This window comes from Mauremys mutica, chromosome 4 (assembly GCF_020497125.1).
Source record: "Mauremys mutica isolate MM-2020 ecotype Southern chromosome 4, ASM2049712v1, whole genome shotgun sequence".
In the NCBI taxonomy this organism is placed as follows: Eukaryota; Metazoa; Chordata; order Testudines; family Geoemydidae; genus Mauremys; species Mauremys mutica.
The window spans coordinates 154,609,164-154,636,696 of NC_059075.1; the positions used below are offsets into that span (position 1 = coordinate 154,609,164).

Sequence of the window (27,533 nt, forward strand, 5' to 3'; positions counted from 1 at the left end):
TCAGATGGAGGGACGAGCAAGGTGCCTTCTTGCTTCCCACCTGGGAAGTGAACTCACATGAAAGCACCTCTGAACTCTGAGTCTCCACGGACCAAGGACAACACCGGTGAGTGTTAATGAGGGTGTTAAGAATGCTGGAGACGCAACGCAGTTCATGCGAACACACATGGCGGTGGCATCACACTTTCTATTTAAGCAAGAGATACCAACTCTACAAACTGGAGGCCAGTGTTAAGTGCATTGTCACCTGTTCATCCTGAAGTTGAACACTGGTTCTGAACAAGACCCACAAATGCTCACTATCTTTCTGCAAGAAACTCAGCTGACTGGCTAGAAGCATGTGGTGCAACAGTGAAAGACTCAATAGTTGCAAAAGTGAAGAACTCTCTCACCACATTCAAAAAATTTGCATACATGGCTGATGAATGCACCGATGCAAATGTTAAGTCATTGTGTACGTTATCCTGATGTCAGGGGTAGGCCAGTAGATGCATTTCTAGGTGTTCAAGTTATAGAAGACACATCAGCTGCATCTGCGACAACCCACATCTTACAAGACTTAAATGCTTGTCAGTTGGACCCCAAACAGATGGCTGCTTGTGCATTTGATGGAGCTGCAAACTTCTCTGGAAGACGTGGTGGAGAACAAGCTTTGCTCAGAGAAAAGTGTAACTCTAATCTCTCCTATACACACTGCAGAGGCCATGTACTCCAACCAGCACTAGTACGAGCTGCAGAATCTTCAAAAGACATTTAAAAAGCTACACATTTAATGTCTTCATTATATTCTTTTTTCAGCAAGAGTCCAAAAAGACTGAATATCTTGGAAAATATAGACGATACACTGGGACTGAAGTTCAAATTAGTCCAACCTGGGAAAACCCCGGGGTTTTCTCATGAGCGATCCTTGGCTGTTGTCTTAAAATTATTCCAGCCATTATTAGTGGCTTTGGAAAGTATCTACCAAGATGGGATGGATCTAAGGAGTGAGGCTGGTGGATTACTTTTGCTACTACGTTCAGAGAAGACTATTGCCATCCTCCCTCTTGTAAATCTTCTGTTGAAACCACTTGGGTCATTAAACAACACCCTCCAGGCACCTGCTACAACAGTAGGAGATCTTTATCCAGCAATAGAAGCTACATGTGGATCAATCAGAGAGCTATCCATTGAAAAAGTACTGGAAGGAGCAAAGACTTCAGTCCAGAAGTTGACTAATGAAGGCATTTATATTGAATCCTTAAGTGAAGAAGAGAAGAAGTGTTTGTTAAGACAACTGAAAAAAGTACACAGACTTGATTCTTTAAAATCTACAACTGCGACTTCTAGATTCTACTCAACCTCTACGTAGCTTTTACAGATCCCTGTCCTATAAAACACCGACAGTTGAGTGGAGTGAGGCACTACCAGCAATGGGGCTGCCATGTGCTCAGGACAGAAGAGAGAATTTGAACACAGAGTGGAATATCATACAACGAATGAATGAAGATTTGATTTCAACTTCTTTTTTATCATCACTAGTGGCTCGACCAGATCTTTGTGCTCTGTTTCCTAGGATGAAAGAAGTAGGAATTCATCTCTGGCTACTCCCAGTCACAACAGCTACAGCTGAGTGTTCTTGTTCATCACTGAATAGAATTGTGTGTTCTGAAAGAAGTCGCCTTCTGCCTGATCATGTGAATGAACTAATGAGCATATCGGTTGAAGGACTGGAAGTACCGGACACACGAGAAGCCACCAAAGATGAACGCATTGCTTTCAAGAAGTTCATTAACAGAGTTGTGCAAAATTATAATAAGAAACCAAGAGGGATGTAGATGTAATGCTTCATAGAAGGCTTGAGTAGCCAACATTAATTTGTGTGATGATTTTAAAACATGAGTTAAATCTAATAAAATGGTCATGAAACGTGTATGTAGAAGGGGTGGCTGGATGGATAGATGGGTGGGTAGATGGGAGGTGGGTCGGTATGTACGGGGGGTGGCTGGATGGATAGATGGGTGGGTAGATGGGAGGTGGGTCGGTATGTACGGGGGGTGGCTGGATGGATAGATGGGTGGGTAGATGGGAGGTGGGTCGGTATGTACGGGGGGTGGCTGGATGGATAGATGGGTGGGTAGATGGGAGGTGGGTCGGTATGTACGGGGGGTGGCTGGATGGATAGATGGGTTGGTGGGTGGGTACATAAGGAGGGGGGTGGGTGTGACGCTCTGTACCTCTGGGGAGTACCCAGCACCCCCATGTTCATCCTTGTAAAATGATTGTGTGGTATCCAATGCAAAATTTGTCATGTCGGGTGTCTTTGGAAGGCTCATGATGCCCTGAGCATGGTTGTTATAGTGATGTTATAGGCTGTAATTTCATGTATATAGTTATGGGGCTGAAAATGTGTCCTCGTGGCTTAAAACAAGCCCAGGCAAAACTCTCCAGGAGCAGAGGGGCAGTTCACACCTCATCAGGGCCTGGATGGGACAAACCCAGCCCAGCCTCACAGGAACAAAGGACACTGGCCTAGGCAGCAGCAAAGGATCCGTTGGACTCTCAAGTGAGTCACCCCCCTTCCCTTGGTCAGTTTGGGACTGTGACGAGGTGATGCTCACCTGACGCTGAACGGGGGGGGGGTGTAGTGGGGGTGGTCAAAGCCAATGGGGCGGAAAGGACATGGTAAAAGGGAGAGACGTTTGCCCTGCTCTTCCTCTCTCTTCCACCTCCATTCACCGACACCACCACCAAGCGACTGAAGCGCTGATCAAAGGGGAGAGCCTGGCTGAAGAGCAACCAGGCAGCCTGTGGGGAGAACCATCTGAGTTTGTCAGGGCACTGACAGTGTTAAGAGCAGCTTAGAGCGCGTTCTGCTTTTATTTCATTTGACCAAATCCAACTTCTTGTGCTTTGACTTATAATGATTTAAAATCTATCTTTTGTAGTTAATACATTTCTTTGTTTATTCTCCCTGAAGCAATGCGTTTGGTTTGAAGTGCGTCAGAGAGTCCCCTTGGGATAACAAGCCTGGTACATATCAATTTCTTTGTTAAATTGATGAACTCCTAGAAGCTTGCAGCAGCCAGCGGGCATAACTGGACACTGCAAGACGGAGGTTCCTAGGGTTGTGTCTGGGACCGGAGATATTGGCTAGTGTCATTTGGTTGCACAATCCGAGGAGCAGCTGACACGCCAGAGGCTGTGCGTGACCAGCCCAGGAGTGGGGGTTCTCACAGCAGAGCAGGGTCAGGCTGGCTCCCAGGGTCAAGGATTGGGGTGACCTAGCAGATTACCAGTCCGGGTAACCCCAGAGGGGAACGTCCCAGTGGTGCAGCGAGCAGGGTCTATGTACGGCTTGTTACTCCAAGTGACGTTCACACTTTAAGCCCTGATATTTGTGATTTTAAGTGAGTCTTAAGTGCAGTGGCTAAGGACAGTCAGGAGGGGGTCACCGTTTTGTTATTTTCTGTTTGGTTGTTTCGGGAAAGGGAAGTGGGAACAGAAAACCAGGGAAATGAGTGAAAGCAGCGACGCGATTGCGAAGTTGGAGTTTTTTGGGTGGCAGGCTGCAGAAGGGAGAGGGAGCACCGGAGAGTATCGCAACGGAAAGAACTGGAGATAAAAGAAAAAAGAGAGAGAAGAAAGAGAAAGGGAGAGAAAACACCAGCTGGACCTGCTAGAGAAGCAGAACCAGAGGCCTCCGACCCCAACGACTCCCCTCACTCCAAAACTCCGCAAGTGGGACCACGTCTGTCCTGCATACAGCGAGGAGGACGATATTGCTGAAAATCTGAAAAGCCTTTGAGAGGCTGCGTGTCGTACATGAAACCCCTGGTGAGAAGAGAGTTCCTACCCTGACTGCAAAATGAACCGGTAAAGCTCGAAATGTATTCAATGAAATGCCTAGTGACGGTGCTTTAGACTATTGCAAATTTAAAAATACTGGTTTGCGAAGTTTTCAGTTTACCCCGAGTCAACTTTAGGATTCTTAAGAGGGCTCTGGGGATGAGTCCTGGGGAACATGTGACCAAAGTGAAAGCTTTGTTGGGAAAATGGGTGGGGGTAGAGAGGTGGGAAGGTTGGAAGAAATGCTGGAGCTTGTGGCTCAAGGGCATTTCTTGAGCGTATGTGAGGCTGATGTGACGCAGTGTCTGTGGGACAAAGACGTGAAGTCTGTGGCTGAGGTGGCACTTTTAGCTGATGCCTTTGAACCGACTCAGGCGTCTGTTGAGGGCAGGGCCCAGAAAGAGGGTGGGTGGGTGGGAAGGGAGGATCCCATTTTACCCCTGGGAAGAGAGAAGGGGGTTGGGAGCCTAAACATTCTCCTACCCAAAAACATCCCTCTGCTGCTAACCCTCATCCCCAATCTCTGTAAAAGCCGAGGAGCCCAGAAGGTGCTAGCGGTGTAATTCCACTGATCAGCTGAGGAACAAATCCCCTGTGCTGGGAGGAAGCCGGCAACCAACAGCTCATGTCAGTTCTGCTGCCCTCACCACACAGCCCCCCCAGGCAATCGAAACCTGGCATATTGGCTCGGTGAGATCAGCCGCTGCAGAACCAGACACGGAGCACGTTAAGGTTGTCCCAGTTGATGGCAGGAGTACTTGGGGCAGAGGGATACAGGGGCCCAGATCTCTCTGGTTAAGCCGAGTGTGGTCCCAAAGGCCAGTATGTTGCCTGGCCAAATGGCAGAGATTCCTTGTACCACTAGCTGAAATCCACGTAGTGTGGGAAGGCTGGGAAAGTGGTGTGACTGGGGGGGTGATGGATCACCTCTGATTCCACCTGCTCCTTGGTAACGAGATTTTCCATGTAGCTCAGGTTAAAGTATTTGCCTGCAGCAGGAGGGAGTTTTATGCCGGGACCCCGAGGGAAAGGGTCAGGGCTCAGGAACTGCCGAGAGAATGGGAGAGTCTCCGTGATTCTCCTGCAGCTGGGGGAAGCCCCGTTTCCAGGTGGGAGGGTGGTTGAGACCAGCGCCTGCATTGCAGCTGGAGGCAGCCCCACCTCAGGCAGGGATGGGGGTGTGATGCCGGCCAGGGAGAGAGCGGTCCAGGTTGTCAGCTAGCAGCAGGCTGCAGCTGAACCAGAGGCAGACCCCGCTCTAGGGAGCAGAGAGAAACGTGTCCCAGAGGGGAGCCCAGAGGAGGGTGATGGGCTCTCAGAAACCATTGGGGTGGGTGAGGGGTCCTGTGACTCTAACACAGGGAATCAGGGGGCTTCCAAGCATGGGAGGGGCTGACTGGCTCCTTTCCAGCAGAAGGCAACACGCCCCCAGGCGCGGGGGCAGGAGAGGGGTTGTCAGGGATTAAGGGAACTGTCCCGGTTGTTAGCTGGCAGAGCTCTGCAGCTGAGCAAGGGACAGAGCCTTCCTAGGGAGCCCAGAGAACTGTGCCTGGGGGGGGGCAGAGGAGGAGACTGGGGAAGGGCTAGTGGGGTACAGGAATGGCTCCTCGCTGGTCACTTGGGGCAGGATGCCCAGGACACTCGGGGGAATGGCTGGCTCAGCATCCGGGCACCCAGCCCAGGTTTTGAGAGGGAACCGCGTGACCGAGCTGGAGGGGAGCAGTCACACGGCTGACGTCTCAGGGACGGGGAGGGGTGGCGGAGGGGCCCTGCTATTTGGGATCAGTCTGTGGATAGTAACTGTGTCCCTTTACATCGAGATGCAGCTCCAACGCCGGCGACAACAGGGGAGCTGGGACCAGGAAAGGGCCAAGTGACAGTTTGCCAGGACACAAATGACCCAACTGACAGGGAAGGGGGGTGTTTTCCCCAGGCTGGTGAGACACACAGAGCAGTTAGCGGAAAGCTGCTGGGACAAGGTGACTGATCGAAGGGTGAACACGCCTGGCCCAGAGAGCCCAGATCACAGGGGCAGGAAGGACTCAGTGCTGGGAGGGGGGACACCGGGTAACCCCCAAAAGGGAGCTGGATTTTCTGCATACGTTCAGTCCTGGGGCTGGGAGCCCGCTCCCCAAAGCCAATGTGCAGGATCCCCCTGAACACCAGTTGTGCCAGACCCGAGGCACCAATATTTCAGAAACATGACGAAATGAAGAGCCCACGCAGAGGGGAACACTGGAGGGAAGGAAAAGCCAGTGACTGATGACACATGAGAGAGTCACTGAACAAACTAACCTCAAACTACACTACCTGAGCAGAGGGCGCGGTATCATAAAGATACTTGTAAACGCACCTCGGAGATAAAAATGTTGGTATTAATGTTACGTGTTGGGGACAGGAATTTTGACACGGACGTTAAACCTTCTGATAATGCTACTTTTCAATTAATACAGGGGGTGGTTAGCTGGGTGGTGGGTAGGTAGATGAGAGGTGGGTTGGTACAGAAGGTGGTGGGTGGGTATGTACGGGGGGTGGATGGATGGATGGATGGATGGGTACATGGGAGGGAGGGAGGTATATAAGGAGGCAGGTGGGTATATCCAGGGGGTGGGTGGATGGATGGATAGATGGGAGGCGGGTGGGTATATCCAGGGGGTGGGTGGATGGGTGAATGGGTGAATGGGTAGATGGGAGGTAGGTAGGTATATAAGGAGGCAGGTGGGTATGTCCAGGGGGTGGATGGATGGATACATGGGCAGATAGATGGGAGGTGGGTGGGTACGTAAGGTGGCGGGTGGATATGTCCAGGGGGTGGGTGGGTGGATGGATGGGCGGGTAGATGGGAGGTGGGTGCGTATGTCCAGGGGGTTGGTAGATGGGAGGTGTGTGGGTACGTACAGGGGGTGGGTGGATGGATGGATGGGTGAATGGGTAGATAGGAGGTAGGTAGGTACATAAGGAGGCAGGTGGGTATGTACAGGGGGCAGATAGATGGGAGGTGGGTGGGCACATAAGGAGGCGGGTGGGTATGTACAGGGGGTGGATAGATGGATAGATGCGGGGGGTAGATGAGAGGAGGCTGGGTATGTACAGGGGGTGGGTAGATGGGAGGCGGGTGGGTATATCCAGGGGGTGGGTGGATGGGTAGATGGGAGGTAGGTATATAAGGAGGCAGGTGGGTAGGTCAGGGGGTGGGTGGATGGATGGATGGATGGATGGGTGGGTAGATGGGAGGTGGGTGCGTATGTCCAGGGGGTGGGTGGGTGGATGGATGGATAGATGGGTGGGTAGATGGGAGGTGGGTGCGTATGTCCAGGGGGTGGGTGGGTGGATGGATGGATGGATAGATGGGTGGGTAGATGGGAGGTGGGTGGGTATATCCAGGGGGTGGGTGGATGGGAGGTAGGTAGGTATATAAGGAGGCAGGTGGGTATGTCAGGGGGTGGATGGATGGATAGATGGGTGGGTAGATGGGAGGTGGGTGCGTATGTCCAGGGGGTGGGTGGATGGGTGAATGGGTAGATGGGAGGTAGGTAGGTATATAAGGAGGCAGGTGGGTATGTCAGGGGGTGGATGGATGGATAGATGGGTGGGTAGATGGGAGGTGGGTGGGTACGTACAGGGGGTGGGTGGATGGATAGGTGAATGGGTAGACGGGAGGTGGATTATGGGTATTTACGTGGCTGGAGGATGGGAGAACTAGGCAGACATGATGAGATGGATGGATGAGGACAGACACACACATGCTCAGAGTAGCCACTGGAGCTCCTGGGATGCAACCATCCTGCGGCTGGTGCCGGGACATGGGGCTCTGGTGCTGGGGAGGCAGAGGACCTGGGTCCAGCCTTGAGAGTCTGAGATTTAATAACGAATATTGAGCCTTCTGAGAAACTCTCATCCCAACTGGGTTGGGCTGGAAGCCAGGACTCCTGGGTTCTTTCCCCAGCTCTGGTAGGGGAGTGGGATCTAGTGGTCAGAGCAGGGGCAGGGGCTGGCAGCCAGGACTCCTGGGTTCCATTTGCGACTCTGCCAATGTAATTTGCATGTAAACCAGTGTCAGGCCATTTACCCATCTATAAAATGGGCATCTCAAATCTACTGCCAGGAAATTGAGTTAATGAATGTTCCTTACAGGCTACGAGGGACTTCTCCACCTCCAGCCCACCTAGTCTGGCTTCAGGGATGCCTCGGCCAATCAGGGCACAGTTTCTATTCCTTCAGGCAAGAGGGCAAATTCTTCTCGGGGCTCAAGCCAATTTCCCGTCCGTGGGGCCCAGAGGCTCTCAGAGGCGGAAAGGCAGAGGAACCATTAGGCCATGTAGTCTGAGCTCCTACATAGCCCAAGCCAGAGACGTTCACTCCGTGATTTCTGCCAAGGGCGCAAAGCTTGTAGGGTGTCTGCCCAGCGTCGCCTTTGCCCCCCAAGTCACCGAGAAGGCAGCGCAGTGCTGGAAGTGGGGCAGCAGGTAGGGGGGGAACAGATCGATGGGTGGGTAGATATGGGGATGGATACAGGGTTGAGTAGAGAGCTCTGTACACAGATGGGGAGATAGATGGATGGGGATGGATAGATCCTAGGGCTGTCAAGCAATTCTAAAAAGATAATCATAATGAATCATGCAATTAATTGCATTGTTAAACAATCCTAGAATATCGTTTATTTAACTATTCTGGATATATATTTTCAAGTAGATTCACTTCAATTACAACACAGGTTACAAAGTGGGCCGTGCTCACTTTATATTTATTTTTTATTACAAATATTTGCCCTGTAAAAAAACAAAAGAAATATTATTTTTCCATCCACCTAATACAAGTGCTGTGGTTCAAGCTCTGTATCATGGAAGTTGAACTGACAAACGTAGAATTATGTAGGAACATATAACTGCATTCAAAACTAAAACAAAGTCCACTCAGTCCTGGTCAGCCGAATACTCAAAACAAGGTTGGTTACAATTTGCAGGCAATAATGCTGCCTGCTTCTTGTTTACAATGTCACCTGAAAGTGAGAACAGGCGTTCGCATGGCACTACTGTAGCCGGCGTCGCAAGATATTTATGTGCCAGATGCGCTAAAGATTCATAGGTCCCTTCATGCTTCAACCACCCTTCCCGAGGACGTGCGTCCATGCTGACGACGGGTTCTGCTCGATAACAATCCAAAGCAGAGCAGACCGACGCATGGTCATTTTCATCATCTGAGTCAGATGCCACCAGCAGAAGGTTGATTTTCTTTTTGGATGGTTCGGGTTCTGTAGTTTCACCAGAGTGTTGTTCTTTTAAGACTTCTGAAAGCATGTACCACACCTCGTCCCTCTCAGATTGTGGAAGGCTCTTCAGATTCTTAAACCTTGTGTTGAGCGCTGTAGGTATCTTTAGAAATCTCACATTGGTACCTTCTTTGCATTGTCAAATCTGCCACGAAAGTGTTCTTAAAATGAACATTAGCTGGGTCATCATCCGACACGGCTATACACGACATATACGGCAGAAAGTGGGTAAAATAGAGCTGGAGACATACAATTCTTCCCCCAAGGAGTTCAGTCACAAATTTAATTAACATTTTTTTTAAACGAGCGTCATCAGCATGGAAGCATGTCCTCTGGATTGGTGGCCGACGTATGAAGGGGCATACGAATGCCGGCTACAACAGTGCCATGCGAACACCAGATCTCACTTTCTGATGACATGGTAAACAAGAAGCAGGCAGCATTATCTCCAGCAAATGTAAACAAACTTGTTTGTCTGAGCGACTGGCTGAACGAGAAGTAGGACTGAGTGGACTTGTAGGCGCTAAAGTTTTACGTTGTTTTGTTTTTGAGTGCAGGTATGGAACAAAAAAAATCTACACTGATAAGTTGCACTTTCACCATACAGAGATGGCACTTCAGTACTTGTAGGAGGTGAACTGAAAAATACAATTTCTTCTATCATTTTTACAGTGCAAATATTTGTAATAAAAATAATATAAAGTGAGCCCAGTACACTTTGAATTCTGTGTTGTAACTGAAATCAATATATTTGAAAATGTAGAAAAAGGATCTAAAAATATGTAATACATTTCAATTGGGATTCTATTAACAGTGCAATTAAAACTGTGATTAATCCCAATGAATTTTTTTAATCCCAATTAATTTTTTTGAGTTAAACGCTGAGATGACTGTGATTAATCGACAGCCCTAATAGATACATACAGGGGTGGGTGGATAAATGGGAATATTTGGGGATGGTTGGATACATAGCTAAAGGGTTGGTTGGGGGGGTAGATACAGGGACAGATGGGGGGGTATCTAAAGGAAAGGATGGACAGACGGATGGAGGGATACACACAAGGCTGGGTGGGCATGTCCCGGGAGGGAGGGACGGACAGACCCAGGACTGGACGGGTACCTTCGGGGTGGGGGGATGGGTACCTAAGGGGGCGTCTGTCAGATTAGAGAGACAGACTGTAATCACTCAGGGCCTGTCCTCGTAACAAGCTGGACTTTGTCTAGCGGGGCCGAGAGTCCCTCAGGGCCGGGACCGGCCCCAGCGGGGGCCCTGCAGTGCCCAGCCCAAAAGCGGCCCCGATCTTGGCTAGGGCCCATGTGGCACCTGCGAGCACCCCCCCCGCTGCCCCTCCCCCACCCCAGCACCAAGCTAAACCAAAAAAGTAGAAAACAAAAAACCCGAAACGATATTAAAAAACACATTTTTTCCAGCAACGTAAAGGAAAAAAACAAACAAAAAAAATTAAAATAAAATAATAAAAAAACCCAACAATTTTATTTTGCATTTTTTTGGAAGAAAATGGAAGGGAGGAAAAAAAATATAAACAGGCTTAAGACCAAAACCACAATTTCTTTTTTTGATTTTTGTTTTTTTATCGCAAACCGTATAGTACAATGCAGAGCCCCTGCAGTCAGGCCCGGCGGCGGGGTTCCGGGAGCGGCTGGCGGGCTCCGCAGAGGGGCTGGCCCAAAGGAGAACTGGGGGGGGGGGGGGGGGGGGAGAGACTGGTTATTTCTGAAACCCAGGGAGGGTGGGGGAAGGGAAAACTTTGGTCCTTGGCTGGGGTTGGAGTCGGTCTAGTGGGAAACTGGGGGCCGGGGGGGGGGGGGGGACCAGGAACCGTGTGAGAACGATGTCGCCATCTAGTGGCTGCAGCTCACACAGCGGATGCGAGGGGAGAGACTCAGTGGCTCCCGGGGGACATGGATGGGAGGGGTTTGGGGGGGATCCGTGGGCGTCTGGGTTACCCTAGGAGGAACGTGGGTGCGATCAGGGCTGCGCAGGGGACGGGTCTGTGTCTCTGGGTAGGGGCCGGCTCGCTCGCTGGGGAAATCTGGCTTGGTTCAAAGGGAATCTATCTGTAGAGTGTCTGTCTGTCTGTCTGTCTATGGGATCGCCACGTGTGTCTGACTGTCTATGGGATCGCCACGTGTGTCTGACTGTGTGTCTATGGGATCGCCACGTGTGTCTGACTGTGTGTCTATGGGATCGCCACGTGTGTCTGACTTTCTACGGGATCACCACATGTGTGTGTGTCTGTCTACGGGATCACCGCGTGTCCGTCTGTCCGGGGGATCTCTCTGAGGGACTGCCACGTGTCTGTGGGATCCGTCCATGGGTCTGTCCGGGGGATCTCTCTGAGGGACTGCCACGTGTCTGTGGGATCCGTCCATGGTCTGTCTGGGGGATCTCTCTGAGGGACTGCCACGTGTCTGTGGGATCCGTCCATGGTCTGTCCGGGGGATCTCTCTGAGGGACTGCCACGTGTCTGTGGGATCCGTCCATGGGTCTGTCCGGGGGATCTCTCTGAGGGACTGCCACGTGTCTGTGGGATCCGTCCATGGGATCACTGCATGTCTGTGGGATCCAACCATGGGATCGCCGCGTCCATGGGATCGCTGTGTCCATCTGTCTCTCTCGGCTCTGCCCGTCTGTCTATGGGACCCGTCCGTCTCTCGGCTCTGTCCGTCTGACCTTCCCAATACTCCCCCCCTCGGCCCCACCCCGTAGCAGCAGCGTTAGCCCAACGTGCCTGCTGGGATTTTCTCTCCAATATTTAAACTTTCGGTCTTTTAAACCTGAGGCATTTTCCATAAAAACACCCGCTTCAAACGACCCAGCGCAGAGCCGGGCTGGAACCGGGGACCCCGCCCCCGAGCCTGCGGAGGGAGGGAGGGAGGGTTCGCCAAGGCCCGGCCCCCCCAGGAGTCCGCATGGAGTGTGTGACGCTGGAAGGGACACGGAGAACTGGACAGGAACGGGGAGCTACCGATGTGGGGGTGGAGCTATGTGGGAACCCCCCCCCCCGATTCCTCTTAACCCTTGATAGGCAGCGTCCCAACTGAGGGGGGGGGCGCGCCCCCAAACAGACCCAGCCTTAAGGGTCCCCCGTCAAGCCCCACAGACATCCCCATCAGGCTGGGGGATCCCCCCCCCCCAGCACCGACAGATCGCCGCCCCCCAGCACCGACAGATCGCCGCCCCCCCGGGAGGGGGTGCCCCAGGGGATTGGGGGGACGACCCCCCGACATTTCCTTGGCCTTTAAACACTGAACAGAAACAAAAACGGGGGGAGGGGAGGGAAATACCTTTTTCTTTGCGTCTTTCGCCTCCGGCGGCAGAACCTACAGCTACGATTCAAGTAACGCGTTAGCCGGGGCGCGGGGGGGTTTCAAGTATCAAAAGGAAGGTCGCCTGCCCCGCCCTGCCCCCCAACCTCCCAGCTGCGCAGCGGGACGGCCGCCCCACGGAGAGAGGATGCCACCGCCCCCCTCCCCCCGCTGCCCAAATCGGGGACCGGGGGTCTCCCCACTGCCAGGCCGTCCCACCACACCCCACAAACCAAAGGGCCAGACCCCCCTCTCCTTGGGGCACGGACCAGGGCGCCCCCCACCCCCTCCCCTGATCCACAGGTAGAACCGCTGCCCTGCCGGGCAAAGCCACGCCCCCTTCCCCCCAGTGGGAGGAGCCGGGGGGAAGCGGAACCGTTTCGGAAAAGGAGGTTCAAGTTTGGGGGCCCGGGGAGGGGGATCCGAGCCCCCTCCCCCGCAGCTGAAGGGGGAGGGGCATTAGGAGGGCCCCCCGCCCCGGGGAGGAAATCCAGACACTGCCCCCACAAGTGGTTATTTAAAGCTGGTCGATCCGAGGGGGGCGGGGCATCGGGCAGGGGCGGGGCTGCCCCCCAGGGAGTGAGTGGGAGTGTGTGGGGGTGGGGATAAACCATCAGTGCTACAGCCCCCCCACAGAGGGGGTGCGGTGGTGAGGGGGGGGCCAGATCCAGTAGCCACACACTTGGCAACGGACACAACCAATTCCAAAGGCAGCACGCTGAGGAGCTGGGGGGGGGGGGGAGATTTTTTAAAGGGGGAGGGGATGTGCCCACCAGTACCAGTGCATTCCCCCCCCCGGCATCCTTGCTTCCACCCCCCCGGGGGGCAGTACCAACTCCAATGAGCCCCCCCCAGACACCCCCAAATGGGATCCCCTCCCAAATCAGAGATGGGTGGGGAGCGGGTCCTCTCCCCGGTCCCCCCCTGGCCGCCCCCAGCCCCGGAAGGCCCCCGGACCCCCATGATTCAGTGCATGGCTTTAGTAAAAGGTCTCTTCAAGTCTCTGGCACAGCCTGGCCCCGCCCGGCTATTAGCTGTCTTTGATCAGCAATTTCTCCTCGGGGCAGCGGAAGGGCGGCCCGGCAGGCGGGGGGGCCGGGGGCCCCGAGTCCTCGCAGAAGCGGGCGCAGCCCTCGGGGGTGACGTGGCGGCAGGAGCGCAGATCGACGCGGGAGAGGCGCGGGCAGCGTCGGAAGAGAGGCAGACACTGGTCCGTCAGGCGGTTACACCCTGCGGGGCAGAGGGGGGGGGGTGAGACCCGGGGCCTTGGCCTCTAGGGGGCGCCTGATCCAATTAACTCCGTAATAGTACGTGTGTCTGTCAGACAGTCCTGGGATGGGCTGGCAGGGGCTGCGGGTCGGGAGTGAGGGGCACCGGCAGAGCTGGGGGGGGGGCAGGGCTGGGCTAGCAGTGGCCGCGGGTCGGGAGTGAGGGGCACTGGCACGGCTGGGGGTGGGGGCAGGGCCGGGCTAGCAGGGGCTGCGGGTCGGGAGTGAGGGGCACTGGCAGAGCTGGGGGGTGCAGAGCCGGGCTGGCAGTGGCCGCGGGTCGGGAGTGAGGGGCCCTGGCAGAGCTGGGGGGGGGCAGGGCTGGGCTGGCAGGGGCTGTGGATCAGGAGTGAGGGGCCCTGGCAGAGCCGGGGGAGGGCAGAGCCGGGCTGGCAGGGGCCGCGGGTCGGGAGTGAGGGGCACTGGCAGAGCTGGGGGGGGGAGCAGGGCTGGGCTGGCAGTGGCCGCGGGTCGGGAGTGAGGGGCACCGGCAGGGCTGGGGGGGGGCAGGGCTGGGCTAGCAGGGGCTGCGGGTCGGGAGTGAGGGGCCCTGGCAGAGCTGGGGGGGGGGCAGGGCCGGGCTGGCAGGGGCCGCGGGTCGGGAGTGAGGGGCCCTGGCAGAGCTGGGGGGGGCAGGGCCGGGCTGGCAGTGGCCGCGGGTCGGGAGTGAGGGGCCCCGGCAGAGCCGGGCTGGCAGGGGCCGCGGGTCGGGAGTGAGGGGCCCCGGCAGAGCCGGGCTGGCAGGGGCTGCGGATCAGGAGTGAGGGGCCCTGGCAGAGCCGGGGGGGCGCAGGGCCGGGCGCGAGGCCCCGGTGCTCACCGGAGAGGTTGATCTCGGCGAGGCTGTCGCGGAGGGGCGAGTTAGCAGCGGTCAGCAGGTTGACGGACTGGTCACCCACGTGGTTGCAGTGGCTCAGGTCCAGCTTGGCGAGCTGGGGCGTGTGGCGGACGACGAGGCGCAGCGAGGAGTCGGTGATGTCCAGCCCCGACAGACGCAGCTCGGAGACGTTCTGCAGCCGGCCCCGGCTCTCGGTCTGACCTGGGGGAGCAGCGACAGGTCGTCTCCCTGCAGCACGGCGCCCCCTGGTGCCGCACTGGGGCACGGCGCCCCCGCGAACCCCTGAGATCTGCGGCACACCGCCCCCTGGTGCCGTACTGGGGAACAGCGTCCCCGCGAACCCCTGAGCTCTGCGGCACACCGCCCCCTGGTGCCGCACTGGGGCACGGCGCCCCCGCGAACCCCTGAGCTCTGCGGCACACCGCCCCCGCGAACCCCTGAGCTCTGCGGCACACCGCCCCCTGGTGCCGCATTGGGGAACAGCGCCCCCGCGAACCCCTGAGCTCTGCGGCACACCGCCCCCTGGTGCCGCACTGGGGAACGGCGCCCCCGCGAACCCCTGAGCTCTGCGGCACACCGCCCCCTGGTGCCGCATTGGGGAACAGCACCCCCGCAAACCCCTGAGCTCTGCGGCACACCGCCCCCTGGTGCTGCACTGGGGCACGGCGCCCCCTAGCACCCACCTGGCTTGCTGTCTGTGGGTGGCAGCAGCAGCTCCCGGAGGTGCGAGTCCTTGACGTCCTCGATCCAGCGCAGGTCGAGCAGCCGCAGCGAGGGGAAGCTGGCGGTGCTCAGCGCCGAGACGGAGCACCATGAGCAGCCTGTAAGGACCAGCTCCCGCAGGCCTGCAGGGGGCAGCAGAGAGGTGCCGCGTCAGGGAGAGAACCCGGGAGCACCTGGCTCCCATTTCCCCACCAGGCCTCACTCCCCTCCCGGAGCTGGGGAAAGAACCCAGGAGTCCTGGCTCCCAGCAGTGCCCCCTACCCTGTAGCCTATTGATGAGCCACATGAGCTGCTTCTTGGAGATGTTGGTCCAGCTGAGGTCGAGGCTGGCCGGCTGCCGGCGGATGATGCCGCTCAGCATAGACGGGGTGATCGATTTCCGGCGGCTCAGGTCGATGCGGGTCCAGAGGCGCTTATCACAGCACCTGCGGGGGGGGGGGGGGGGGGGGAGTGGGGGGGAGCAACTTAGAGAGCACCACTACTACAGTCAGTACGGTAGCAGTACCAGCATCCCCCCTAAGCCCTAATGCGATCAACATGGTACCTACCGTCATCCCATCTAGCACAGCTTCCACCCAGAGCACTAATACAATCAATACGGTAATAGCACCAGCCAGCCGCCGCCGCTGCCTCCTCTGAATCCGGTAAAATTGTATTAATTCAGTAACGGAAATAGCACCAGCCCTACCTCCTTTAATACAATCAATACGGTAATACCACCAGCCGAGGCCTCCTCTAATATGATCAATACGGTAGGGTTACCAGCTTCTCCCCACTATGCTGGTATATAAGGCCCCACTTGATTTGCGATATTGTCAACCCCTAATTCTGTCAGCCGGAAACCCTGGCTGTGGGCCCCCCCCGGGGGCTCCCTCTCTCAGCCCCCCCCCCCCCGCATTAATGACTGTAATATAGGTGCAGCAAGATGTCTGGTTATCAAAAAGATAGCTCAGCCGGCATCACATAATACTTGTTCCAGCCAACGTCTCTGAAGTACGCCGCTCTTCCCCGGCTCTTCCAATTACCGCCGTTAATAAAGGGCCGTTAGTACTTTGCCGGGACTTTCCATGTCTTGGCCGCCACTCAGCCGCAAGCATTGGACAAGCATCCCAGGACTCAAGCAGGGCCGCACTTATACAGGCAATACGGTGAGGGCAACAGGTGTCACCATCTCTAATACAATCAATACGGTAAAGGCACCGGTTTCCTGCCAGTACGCTAATACAGTCAATACGGTACAGTAACCCGGCCCCGCCCTCGTTCCCAGGCAGCAAAGCGCGACCCTGCAGCTCCCCCGTGTGGCCAGAGAGACCATTGCACCCTCTGCAGCCAGCAGCGCCCCAGGGACCCACCCCTCCATCCCGGCACCTACCGCCTCACCCCCCGCCCCAGGGACCCCCAGCCCCCTGGCACCTACTGCCCCATGGGACCCCCAGCCCCCCAGCACCTACTGCCCCACATCTCGCCCATGGGACCCGCAGCCCCACCCCTGCCCCCCAGGGACCCCCAGCCCCCCGGCACCTACTGCCCCACATCTCGCCCATGGGACCCGCAGCCCCACCCCTGCCCCCAGGGACCCCCAGCCCCCTGGCACCTACTGCCCCACATCTCACCCATGGGACCCGCAGCCCCCCGGCACCTACTGCCCCACATCTCGCCCATGGGACCCGCAGCCCCACCCCTGCCCCCAGGGACCCACAGCCCCCAACCTGGCCCCAGAGACCTATCACCCCACACCTTGCCCATGGGACCCCTACCTCCCGCCCCATGGGACCCACGCTCCCAAGACCTGCTGTCCCATGGGACTTCTACACCCTGTGCCCAGGGACCCCCCCCCACTCCGCCCCCTGCCCTCAGTGACACCCCCCTCCCCCCGGCCGCACACCCTGACAGCCCCACACCAGACTCTGGTTAGGGCTCGGGAAAGCGGCCACTCAAACACGGCGCCCCCTAGTGCCGCCCTCAGGCATCAGGGGCAGCCTCAGCTGCCAGGGGAGAGCGCCCCCTGCTCAGCCCCCCCCACACTCCCCCTAGTGGTGCACTTGGGACCTGCGTATTGCCCAGCGCCCCCTAGTGGTGCACAGGGTTCCTACAGCTTGTCAGCCTCCACCCTGCCCCCTAGTGGCGCAGTGAGGTACGTCAACACCCTTCCCAGCACCACAGCGCCCCCTACAGGGGCCTGGGGGGATCGCAGCTCCGCGCTTACCATCGGCTCCAGGTCCGACACACCCGCATGCAGACGCAGAGCTCGCGGTAGCTGAGGTGCTGGAAGACGGCCAGCCAGACGTCACGCTGCATGACGTGGTCCGAGCCGCTGTCCAGGGGCAGCGAGTCCGGCTCGGGGCTGTCGGGGGGCGGGCGCACCACGTGCCGCTCCAGCTGCAGCAGGGGCTTGGGGGGCGAGGGCACCAGGGGCCACTGGAGGAACTGAGTCCGGGCCACCATGTGCAGGCCCGTCTGCCCGGCCGGCCGGCCCCCCTTCCGGCCCCCGGCCTGCTGCTTGGCTCGCTCGCTCCCCCTGCTGGCGGCCCGGTGGTGGTTCTCCTTCTCCTGACAGTTCGCCCGCGGCCCCTTGGGCTGCTTGCCGTTGCGGGCCGCCTCCGAGCCCCCGTTGCGGCCTTCCTCCTCCTCCTCGTCCTCCTCGTCCTCCTCCTCGCTGGCGCTGAAGCCGAGGGCGGCCAGGCGCTGGGCCCGGGAGGCGGGCGAGGCGGCCCGGCTGGAGCCCCCACCCCCGCTGGAGCCCTCCGAGCCCCGCGAGTCCGTGTCCGAGTCCGAGTCGGAGCTGGAGCTGGAGCTGCTGCTGTTCTTCACCCGCTCCAACATCTGGCACATCTGCTTGAAGCGCTCCAGCTTCTCCCGCTGGTGAGACTTGTCCGACTGGGCAGAAGGCTCCAGCGGTCCCTGAGGTGCCTTGGTTTTCTGGGGGGGGAAGGGGGATTATGGAAAACGGACCCTTCCCCTCCAGGGGGCGCTGGCTCGGATCCGGCCCCAGGGCAGGGACTGGCTGGCTCAGGGGGCGGGGAATGGACATGGGGCCTCTCCCCTCCAGGGGGCGCCGGCTCCCATCCAACCACAGGGCAGGGGACTGGCTGGCTCAGGGGGTAGGGAATGGGACATGGGGCCTCTCCCCTGTAGGGGGCGCTGGCTCCCATCCGGCCCCAGGGCAGGGGACTGGCTGGCTCAGGGGGCAGGGAACGGGACATGCAGCCTCTCCCCTGTAGGGGGCGCCGGCTCCCATCCAACCACAGGGCAGGGGACTGGCTGGCTCAGGGGGTAGGGAATGGGACATGGGGCCTCTCCCCTCCAGGGGGCGCCGGCTCCCATCCAACCACAGGGCAGGGGACTGGCTGGCTCAGTGGGGCAGGGAATGGGACATGCGGCCTCTCCCCTGTAGGGGGCGCCGGCCCCGATCCAGCCCCGGGGGGGCTCCGGTCTGCTCTCACCTCCAGGTCGCTGGGGCCGATCTGGCTCAGGTGGATGGTCGAGTGGGAGATGGACCCTTTCACCTCCAAGTCGCCGCTCCCCACACGGCCCCAGCTCGGCAGCGGCTGCCCCTTGTTCCCCTCCGACGGCTGCTCGGAGGCCTGCGGGGGCAGCGAGCGGGGCAGGTCTCAGCGGGGAGGCCAGCAGGACTGCGCCCCTCGGGGGAGGCCCACGGGACACCCCCAGCGCCGGGCAGCCCCCCCCGATCCCAACGCGCGCCCAGTGAGCCCGCCACCGACTAGCCCCACCTGAGACTCCAGGGATAATTGGCAGATACGTCAATATCAGGGACGGAAAAGAAACCGGGGCCCGGAGCCTTTCCCCTCTGGGGGGCGCTGGGTCGGACCCACCCCCAGGCCACGGGCCTGGCAGGCTCAGGGAGGGGAGGAGAGGCGGGAAGGGGACGGAGCCTTTCCCCTCTGGGGGGCGCTGGCCTCCCCTCCTCCCGGGCCCAGAACGGGGCAGCTGGAAGATCAGAGCCACTCACCTTCTTCAAGTGTTTTTCCCGCCCGCCTTTCAACTGCAAAAGACAGTCAGAGAAAGACACAGTTAACAGAGCCCGGACTCCTGGGTTCTAGCCCGGCTCTGGGAGGGGAGTGGGGTCCAGTGGTTAGAGCAGGGGGGGCTGGGGGTCAGGACTCCTGGGTTCTAGCCCGGCTCTGGGAGGGGAGTGGGGTCTGGTGGTTAGAGCGGGGGGGGGGGGGCTGGGAGCCAGGACTCCGGGGTTCTCTCCCCAGTTCGGGGAGGGGAGTGGGATCTAGCGGCTGTGGGGCGGGGGAGGATGAAGCCAGGACACCTGGGTTCTCTCCCCAGTTCCGAGAAGTGGGGTCTCTGACCTTCTTCTTGGGCCCCGTGTCGGGGGGCGGCAGCTCCTTCTCCTTCTTGCGCTTGTGGGCGCTGGCGGGGGGCTCGTCCGCGGGGGGCGGGGCCGGCAGCAGCTTCTTCTTGTGCTGGGCCAGTTCGTCCGTCAGCTTCCAGCGCACCCCGTCCTCGCCGTTGTCCGCCCGGCGCTTCCCGGCCCCGTCGCCGCCCGAGTCCTGGGGGCGAGAACGGGTGGGTGCCCCTCCCCCGGCACGGCCCTTCGCCCCCCCCCGCAGGAGCCCTGGAGGGGAAAGGCCCCGGGGCCCATTCCTACCCCCCCCCCCGAGCCAGCCAGCCCCCTGCCCTGAGGCCCATCCCGCGCCCCCTGGAGGGGAAAGGCCCCAGGTCCCATCTCCATCCCCCCGCCCTGAGGCCCATCCAGCACCCCCTGGAGAGGAAAGGCCCCAGGTCCCATCTCCAGCCCCCCCCAGCCCCCCGCCCTGAGGCCCGTCCAGCGCCCCCTAGAGGGGAAGGCCCCAGGTCCCATCTCCAGCCCCCCGCCCTGAGGCTCGTCCCGCGCCCCTGGAGGGGAAAGGCCCCGGGTCCCATTCCCAGCCCCCCCCCCCCCCGGGGGCCGGGCGGGTACGTACCTTGGTGGATTTCCCTTCTCGTTTGCATTTGGGGCACTCCCAGCAGTTGGGAATCTCATTGTTAATCACAGCTTCCGCCTTCCCCATCTGGGTGGACGGACAGAGAGACCTTCAGCCACCCAGCCCGGCCTCGACTCCACGGACGCCCTCCCCCACCACGGCAACAGCAGAGAGCGTCCTCCCCACTTCCCTGCCGGGCAAACTGAGGCACGGAGCCGGGCAGTGACTTGTCCAAGGTCACCCAGGGAGTCTTGGGCAGAACCAGGGAGAGAACCCAGGAGTCCTGGCTCCCAGCCCCCCCTGCTCTAACCCACCAGGCCCCACTCCCCTCCCAGAGCTGGGGAGAGAACCCAGGAGTCCTGGCTCCCAGCCCCTGCGGCTCTCACCACTAGGCCAGTGGTTCTCAACCAGGGGCACGTGTACCCCTGAGGGCACCCCGAGGTCTTCCGGGGCCACATCATCTCACCTAGATATTGACCGAGTTTTACACCAGGCTCCATAAGAAGCACTTGTTCCTTCTGCTCTGAACGCTACAGCCGGAAACGCAAGTCCCGGATTTCTGTTCCAGCTGATTTACTTTATAACGACACGGGGAGAAGGGGAGGCAGCAAGGTTTCCGTACGAGCGCCTGTGACACTCGCCAGCGTTTGAGGGCTGGTTTTGTAAGTACGTTGTTGTTAAGTGAGGTGCAACTTGGGGGGAGGCGAGACAAATCAGACCCCGCAAAGGGGAGCAGGAGCCTGGAAAGGTTGAGAGCCGCTGACCTAGTCCCCACTCCCCTCCCAGAGCCGGGGAGAGAACCCAGGAGTCCTGGCTCCCAGCCCGCCCTGCTCTAACCACTAGCCCCCACTCCCCTCCCAGAGCCTGGATAGAACCCAGGAGTCCTGGCTCCCAGCCCGCCCTGCTCTAACCACTAGTCCCCACTCCCCTCCCAGAGCCGGGGAGAGAACCCAGGAGTCCTGGCTCCCAGCCCGCCCTGCTCTAACCACTAGCCCCCACTCCCCTCCCAGAGCCTGGATAGAACCCAGGAGTCCTGGCTCCCAGCCCCCCCTGCTCTAACCACTAGTCCCCACTCCCCTCCCAGAGCCGGGGAGAGAACCCAGGAGTCCTGGCTCCCAGCCCCCCTGCTCTAACCACTAGACCCCACTCCCCTCCCCGAGCCGGGAGAGAACCCAGGCATCCTGGCTCCCAGCCCCCCTGCTCTAACCACTAGACCCCACTCCCCTCCCCGCGCCGGGAGAGAACCCAGGCGTCCGGGCCCCAGCCCCCCCGCGGGGCGCTCACCTGGAGGCAGGCGGGGTGGACGATCTCGTTGCAGATGGAGCACTCCATGAGCGACAGGTTGAACTTCTCCTCCTCCCCCTCCACCGTGTCCTCCTTCCCGGCCTCGCCGCAGAGCAGGCACACGGCCGTGTGCGGCAGGACGGGCTGCGGGCGGCAAGGAGAGGCGCCGGGGCCAGCTGAGCGGGGGAGCTCAGGGACCCCTGGGGCACCCTGCCCTGCGCTGCCCTGCGGCTGCCTCTGGGGTGGGGCGCAGCGGCCGGTTATCGGGGATCCCTCCCACAGCGCGGTGATGCAGCCACCTCTGGGGCGGGCTGTGCAGGCTGCTTATCCGGGCCCCCCCCCCCCCCCCAGCTCGGTGACGGGCTCCAGGGGCTGGTTCTCCAGGGGCCCACCCCAGCTCGGTGACGGGCTCCAGGGGCTGGTTACCCGGGGCCCCCCCCGCCCTGTGACGGGCTCCAGGGGCTGGTTCTCCGGCCCCCCCCCGGCTCGGTGACGGGCTCCAGGGGCTGGTTATCCGGGGGCCCCCCCCGGCTCTGTGACGGGCTCCAGGGGCTGGTTCTCCGGCCCCCCCCCGCCCCCCGGCTCGGTGACGGGCTCCAGGGGCTGGTTCTCCGGCCCCCCCCCGCCCCCCGGCTCGGTGACGGGCTCCAGGGGCTGGTTATCCGGGGGCCCCCCCCGGCTCTGTGACGGGCTCCAGGGGCTGGTTATCCGGGGGCCCCCCCCGGCTCGGTGACGGGCTCCAGGGGCTGGTTCTCCAGGGGCCCCCCCCGGCTCGGTGACGGGCTCCAGGGGCTGGTTATCCGGGGGCCCCCCCCGGCTCGGTGACGGGCTCCAGGGGCTGGTTATCCGGGGCCCCCCCCCGGCTCGGTGACGGGCTCCAGGGGCTGGTTATCCGGGGCCCCCGGCTCGGTGACGGGCTCCAGGGGCTGGTTCTCCGCCCCCTCCCCCCGGCTCGGTGACGGGCTCCAGGGGCTGGTTATCCGGGGGCCCCCCCCGGCTCGGTGACGGGCTCCAGGGGCTGGGTCTCCGGGGCCCCCCCCCGGCTCGGTGACGGGCTCCAGGGGCTGGTTCTCCGGCCCCCGCCCCCGGCTCGGTGACGGGCACCCGGGGCTGGTTCTCCGGCCCCCCCCCCCCCGCCCTGTGACGGGCTCCAGGGGCTGGGTCTCCGGCCCCACCCCCCCCGGCTCGGTGACGGGCTCCAGGGGCTGGGTCTCCAGGCCCCCCCCCCGGCTCAGTGACGGGCTCCAGGGGCTGGTTACCCGGGGCCCCCGGCTCGGTGACGGGCTCCAGGGCCCGGGTCTCCAGCCCCCCCCCGCCCCGCCCCCGCAGCTCACCGCCGTGCATTGCCTCTGGAGGCAGGACTGCTTCATGCGCCCCGGGCCTCCGAACTTCTTCATGTCCTTGCAGAAGTGGCACTCGCCGCACTCGGTCCGCTGGCAGGCCTTGCACTTACGGCAGCGCGTCCGGCGCCGGCGAGATCCAGCCCCCGCCCCTTTGCTGGACGACATTGGCTACCTCCCGCTTCAGCTACTCTGCAGGCTGGGGGCAGGGAGACGCCGGGGGTCAGGGGAGAACGCCCCGAAACACTCCCCACGGAGCACCCGGGGAGGGGAAACTGAGGAACAGAGCCCGGCACAATGTCCCACAGGAAGCGATCGAGTGGAACCCAGGAGTCCTGGCCCCCAGCACCCCCGTTCTAGTGCCCCCAAATCCCAACCCTCCCAGAGCTGGGATAGAACCCAGGAGTCCTGACTCCCAGCCCCCCTGCACTGACCACTAGAACCTGCTCCCCTCCCAGAGCTGGGGAGAGAACCCAGGAGTCCTGGCTCCCAGCCCCCCTGCACTGACCACTAGACCCCACTCCCCTCCCAGAGCTGAGGCGAGACCCCAGGAGTCCTGGCTCCCAGCCCCCCCGTTCTAGTGGGAGGGGACTCCAGGGTTCCACTCCATCGCTTCCTGTGGGACATTGTGCCGGGCTCCAGCATCTCCCCGGCCAAACACCGCTACAGTTAAAGGCTCCAGCTCGTACCCCTAAGATGCAGCTGCCTCTGGGGTGGGGCCGCTGGGGAACAGCCGCACAGTGACCCTACAGGATCCCTCTGTCACCCAGGCACCTACAACAGGCCCAGCTAACCCGGTCTCCCGCCCCCCCAGCACTGGGTCTGACAGTCACACGTTTCATCGGCCTGTATTTGACACTCCAGCACAGCATCAGGGAGTTCCACAGGTCACCACAGCAGCCAGGGCCCCTGCCCGACCCCCCCTAGCCATTAGGCGAAGGCCTGGCCCCACTCCTGCCACGCGATGTGCGGCAGGGCACGCCTGAGCCCGAGACACGGGCTCCAAGCAGAGACGGGTGTCGACTCTGGAACCTACTGACGGCAGACGAGCCACCAGCATTATTAATGGTTCCACTGCGGTCCCAGACCAAACACAATTTCAGGGAGGTCTTGTGAGGGGCACGAGGGGACCGAGATCAGGACCCCATCGCGCCAGGCGCTGCACAGACCCACGGTGAGAAACACACCCTGCCCCCACCAGCTCCCAGTCTAAGCAGACATGGGGAAGGGGGATAATCCTGCCTTTAACACAGACAGGGAAACTGAGGCCCAGAAAAATTCAGGAACTTGCCCGGGAACATGGGGGGGGGGGTCTGGGCAGAGCCAGGACAGAACCCAGGAGTCCGGGCTCCCATCCCCCCATCTCTAACCCACTAGAGCCTTCCCCGCTCCCAGAGACAGGGACAGAACCCAGGAGTCCGGGCTCCCAGCCCCCCTGCCCTAACCACTGACCCCAGCTGGAAAGCAGCTACTGAAATCGAGAGTTCCTGGGCAGACAGACCAGAGCAAGATACCCCCGCGGCTACGCGCCCCTCGGCCGGCCCCAGCTCCCCTGGGCCTGCCAGGAACCCCCCCCATGCCCCTTAACCCCACCCCCACTGTCAGCTTCCCTCCACAGCCCCAACCCTGCCCCCCATTCTACTGTGATCAGCAAAGAAAAGAGAATAAGGAAATTGTTATCAGCAGAGCAGGGGTGGGGAGGGGCCCAGGGCTGGGCTAGCAGGGGCTGCGGGTCGGGAGAGAGGGGCACTGGCAGGGCTGGGGGGGGGGCTGGCAGGGGCTGCGGGTCGGGAGTGAGGGGCACCGGCTGGGCTGGGGGGGGGGCTGGCAGGGGCTGCGGGTCGGGAGTGAGGGGCACCGGCAGGGCTGGGGGGGGCTGGCAGGGGGCTGCAGGTCGGGAGTGAGGGGCACTGGCAGAGCTGGGGGGGGCAGGGCTGGGCTGGCAGGGGGCTGCAGGTCGGGAGTGAGGGGCACCGGCAGAGCTGGGGGGGGCAGGGCTGGGCTGGCAGGGGGCTGCAGGTCGGGAGTGAGGGGCACCGGCAGGGCTGGGGCGGGGCTGCGGGTCAGGAGTGAGGGGCACTGGCAGGGCTGGGGGGGGGCAGGGCTGGGCTGGCAGGGGCTGCGGGTCGGGAGTGAGGGGCACCGGCAGAGCTGGGGGGGGCAGGGCTGGGCTGGCAGGGGGCTGCAGGTCGGGAGTGAGGGGCACCGGCAGGGCTGGGGGGGGCAGGGCTGGGCTGGCAGGGGCTGCGGGGCGGGAGTGACGGGCACCGGCAGAGCTGGGGGGGGCAGGGCTGGGCTGGCAGGGGGCTGCAGGTCGGGAGTGAGGGGCACCGGCAGGGGGGGGGGGGGGCTGGCAGGGAGCTGCAGGTCGGGAGTGAGGGGCACCGGCAGGGCGGGGGGGGGGCTGGCCGCCGCTGCGGGTCGGGAGTGAGGGGCACCGGCAGGGCTGGGGGGGGCTGGCAGGGAGCTGCAGGTTGGGAGTGAGGGGCACCGGCAGGGCGGGGGGGGGGCAGGGCGGGGGGGGGGGTGGCAGGGGGCTGCAGGTCGGGAGTGAGGGGCACCGGCAGGGCGGGGGGGGGGGCAGGGCCGGGGGGGGGCTGGCAGGGGCTGCGGGTCGGGAGTGAGGGGCACCGGCAGGGCTGGGGGGGGCAGGGCTGGGCTGGCAGGGGCTGCGGGTCGGGAGTGAGGGGCACCGGCAGGGCTGGGGGGGGCAGGGCTGGGGGGGGGCTGGCAGGGGCTGCGGGTCGGGAGTGAGGGGCACCGGCAGGGCTGGGGGGGGCAGGGCTGGGGGGGGCTGGCAGGGGGCTGCGGGTCGGGAGTGAGGGGCACCGGCAGGGTCCCCCCCCCACCTACCTGGCCCGGCATCCTGCGGCCGGGGCCCGCCCCTGGGCCGGCGGGGGGGCCGGGCGGCGGGGATCGGGGCCAGCCCCCCCCGAGCCCCCTGGCCGGGCTGACACACGAGCCCGATTGAGCCAGACACAACCCAGCGCGTCCCCACCGGCTATTGCTTCCCCGGGAAATCGCGCAGGGAAAGTTTGGTTCCTGGGTCGCCCCCCCCCCGCTGCCCCCCGAGATCGCCCGGGGACGCCCCCCCCCCCGCATCCCGCCCCCCCGTCTGCCCGCAGCCCCCCCCATGCACCCCGCAGGGGGGGGATAAATCCTGCCACAACAAAGGGGCCTGGCAGAGGAGGAGGGGGCTCCCCGGGCCCCCTCATGCCCGGTGATCTAAGGGGGGGCCCCCAATAGCCCCCGCCCCCCCCCGCTTTGGCTCCGATCTCCAGCCCCCCCCCCAATGCTTGTAGGGCTCTGCTCCCTGCCGGGCCTGCGGTGGGGCAGCTCCCGAAACCAGCCTGCCCCCTCCTCCCCCCATCTCCGCACCCCACAGCCCCGCGGAGCCCCCCCCGAAAGGCAGCCGGGCCGGGGGGGGGCAGAGCCGGGGGGGGGGCGCTGGGGAAACCAGCCAGATCTCAGCGGAGGCAAATCAACTTACCAGGAATCCCGGCCGGCCCCGGCGGCCTGGCCCCTTCGCAGGCACCGACCCACCCATCCCTGGGGTGGCTCTGGGGTTTTGGGGGGTGGGGGCCCCCCAGAGACCTGCGGGGGGAGGGGGAGGCGCTTACCTGCTGGGTAGCCATGGGGCTGCGTGGGATCCGCCGTGGGTCACGGGCTCTTCCATGGGGGGGTGGTGGTGTGGGGTGGGGGGGGGAGAAACTGCAACCAGCCCAGACTTTTGTTTCCTTCGGCCCTACGGCGGGGGGGGGGCGGGGGAGTTGGGGGGGCTCGGAGGCGGCCTCTGAGGTGCAAAGTGGGGCACCCCCCTCGCCTCAGCCTGACCCCCCACCCCAACCTGACCCCCACCCCCTTTACCCTTCCCGGCTCTCTTGTCCTTGGAGGAGGAAGGGGAGACGAGGCCAAGCGCGCCCCCTCTCTCCAGACCCCCCAGGGGGGCACCCCAAATCCTCAGCACTTCCTGGGCTTTTTAGGGGGGGGTCTGAGCTGCCCAACCCCTCCCAAAGAGGAACCGGGTCCCCCCCTCCTCCTTCCAACCCCCCAATAGGAATCAGGGTCCCCCCTTTCCAACCCCCCCAGTAAGGCTCAGCCGCCCCCCTCTCTTTCCAAGCCGCCCCCCCCCCGTAATAAGCAAGGCCCCCTCTTTGCAACCCCCCACCCCGATAGGGAGCAGGCCCCCTGCTCTTCCCAAGCCCCCTCCCCCCACTTAGGGAGCAGCCCCCCCAACAGGGCTCAGACCCGCCCCCCGCTGCTCAAGCTGCTGCCCCCCACCAATAAGGGGGTTCCCCTCCCTTTTTAGGGGGGGCTTTGCCCCTTTCTATCCTGCCTCCCCCCCTCGGGGGAGTCTGTGGGCTCCCCCCAATTGAGGAGGGGGAGCTCAGGCCCCTCTCTGCCCCCCCTAATTTAGGGGTCTAGCCTGGGGGGTCCTGCGCTGCCCCAAGCCCCCCACACACATATGGGGGCGGGGCCTAAGCTGCCTTCCTCGTTTCCCCCTCCCCCCACTCGGGCTGGCTCGTGCGGGGGGGAGGGGCTGCCCCAGCCCCCCCTAAAAATGCAGAGCGGGGGAGGGGTGCAGCTCCTGGGAGGGGGGGGGGCTGGGCCCCAAGGCTGCTGCTCTTCTGCTGCTTCGGCTGCTGCTGCCCCCTCCTGCAGCCTGGCTCATCCCCCTCCCCTCCCCCTCTCAACCCCGCAAACACACAAAACCCATCA

General features: G+C 61.8%; 1 protein-coding gene across 1 annotated transcript; it reads right to left on the minus strand.

Annotated features, from left to right (window-relative positions):
- Window positions 1-12,281: 12,281 nt before the first annotated feature.
- Window positions 12,282-26,581, minus strand: LOC123369487 (F-box/LRR-repeat protein 19-like). Its single transcript, XM_045015127.1, has 12 exons — window positions 26,435-26,581; window positions 22,809-23,013; window positions 21,475-21,618; window positions 20,191-20,277; window positions 19,576-19,776; window positions 19,227-19,259; window positions 18,700-18,840; window positions 17,463-18,175; window positions 15,518-15,681; window positions 15,217-15,378; window positions 14,516-14,734; window positions 12,282-13,657 (listed from the first exon to the last, which is right to left on the minus strand). The coding sequence occupies exons 2-12, from the start codon at window positions 22,980-22,982 to the stop codon at window positions 13,458-13,460; spliced, it is 2,238 nt and encodes a 745-aa protein (XP_044871062.1). The 5' UTR covers window positions 22,983-23,013; window positions 26,435-26,581; the 3' UTR covers window positions 12,282-13,457.
- Between the last annotated feature and the right edge of the window lie 952 nt (window positions 26,582-27,533).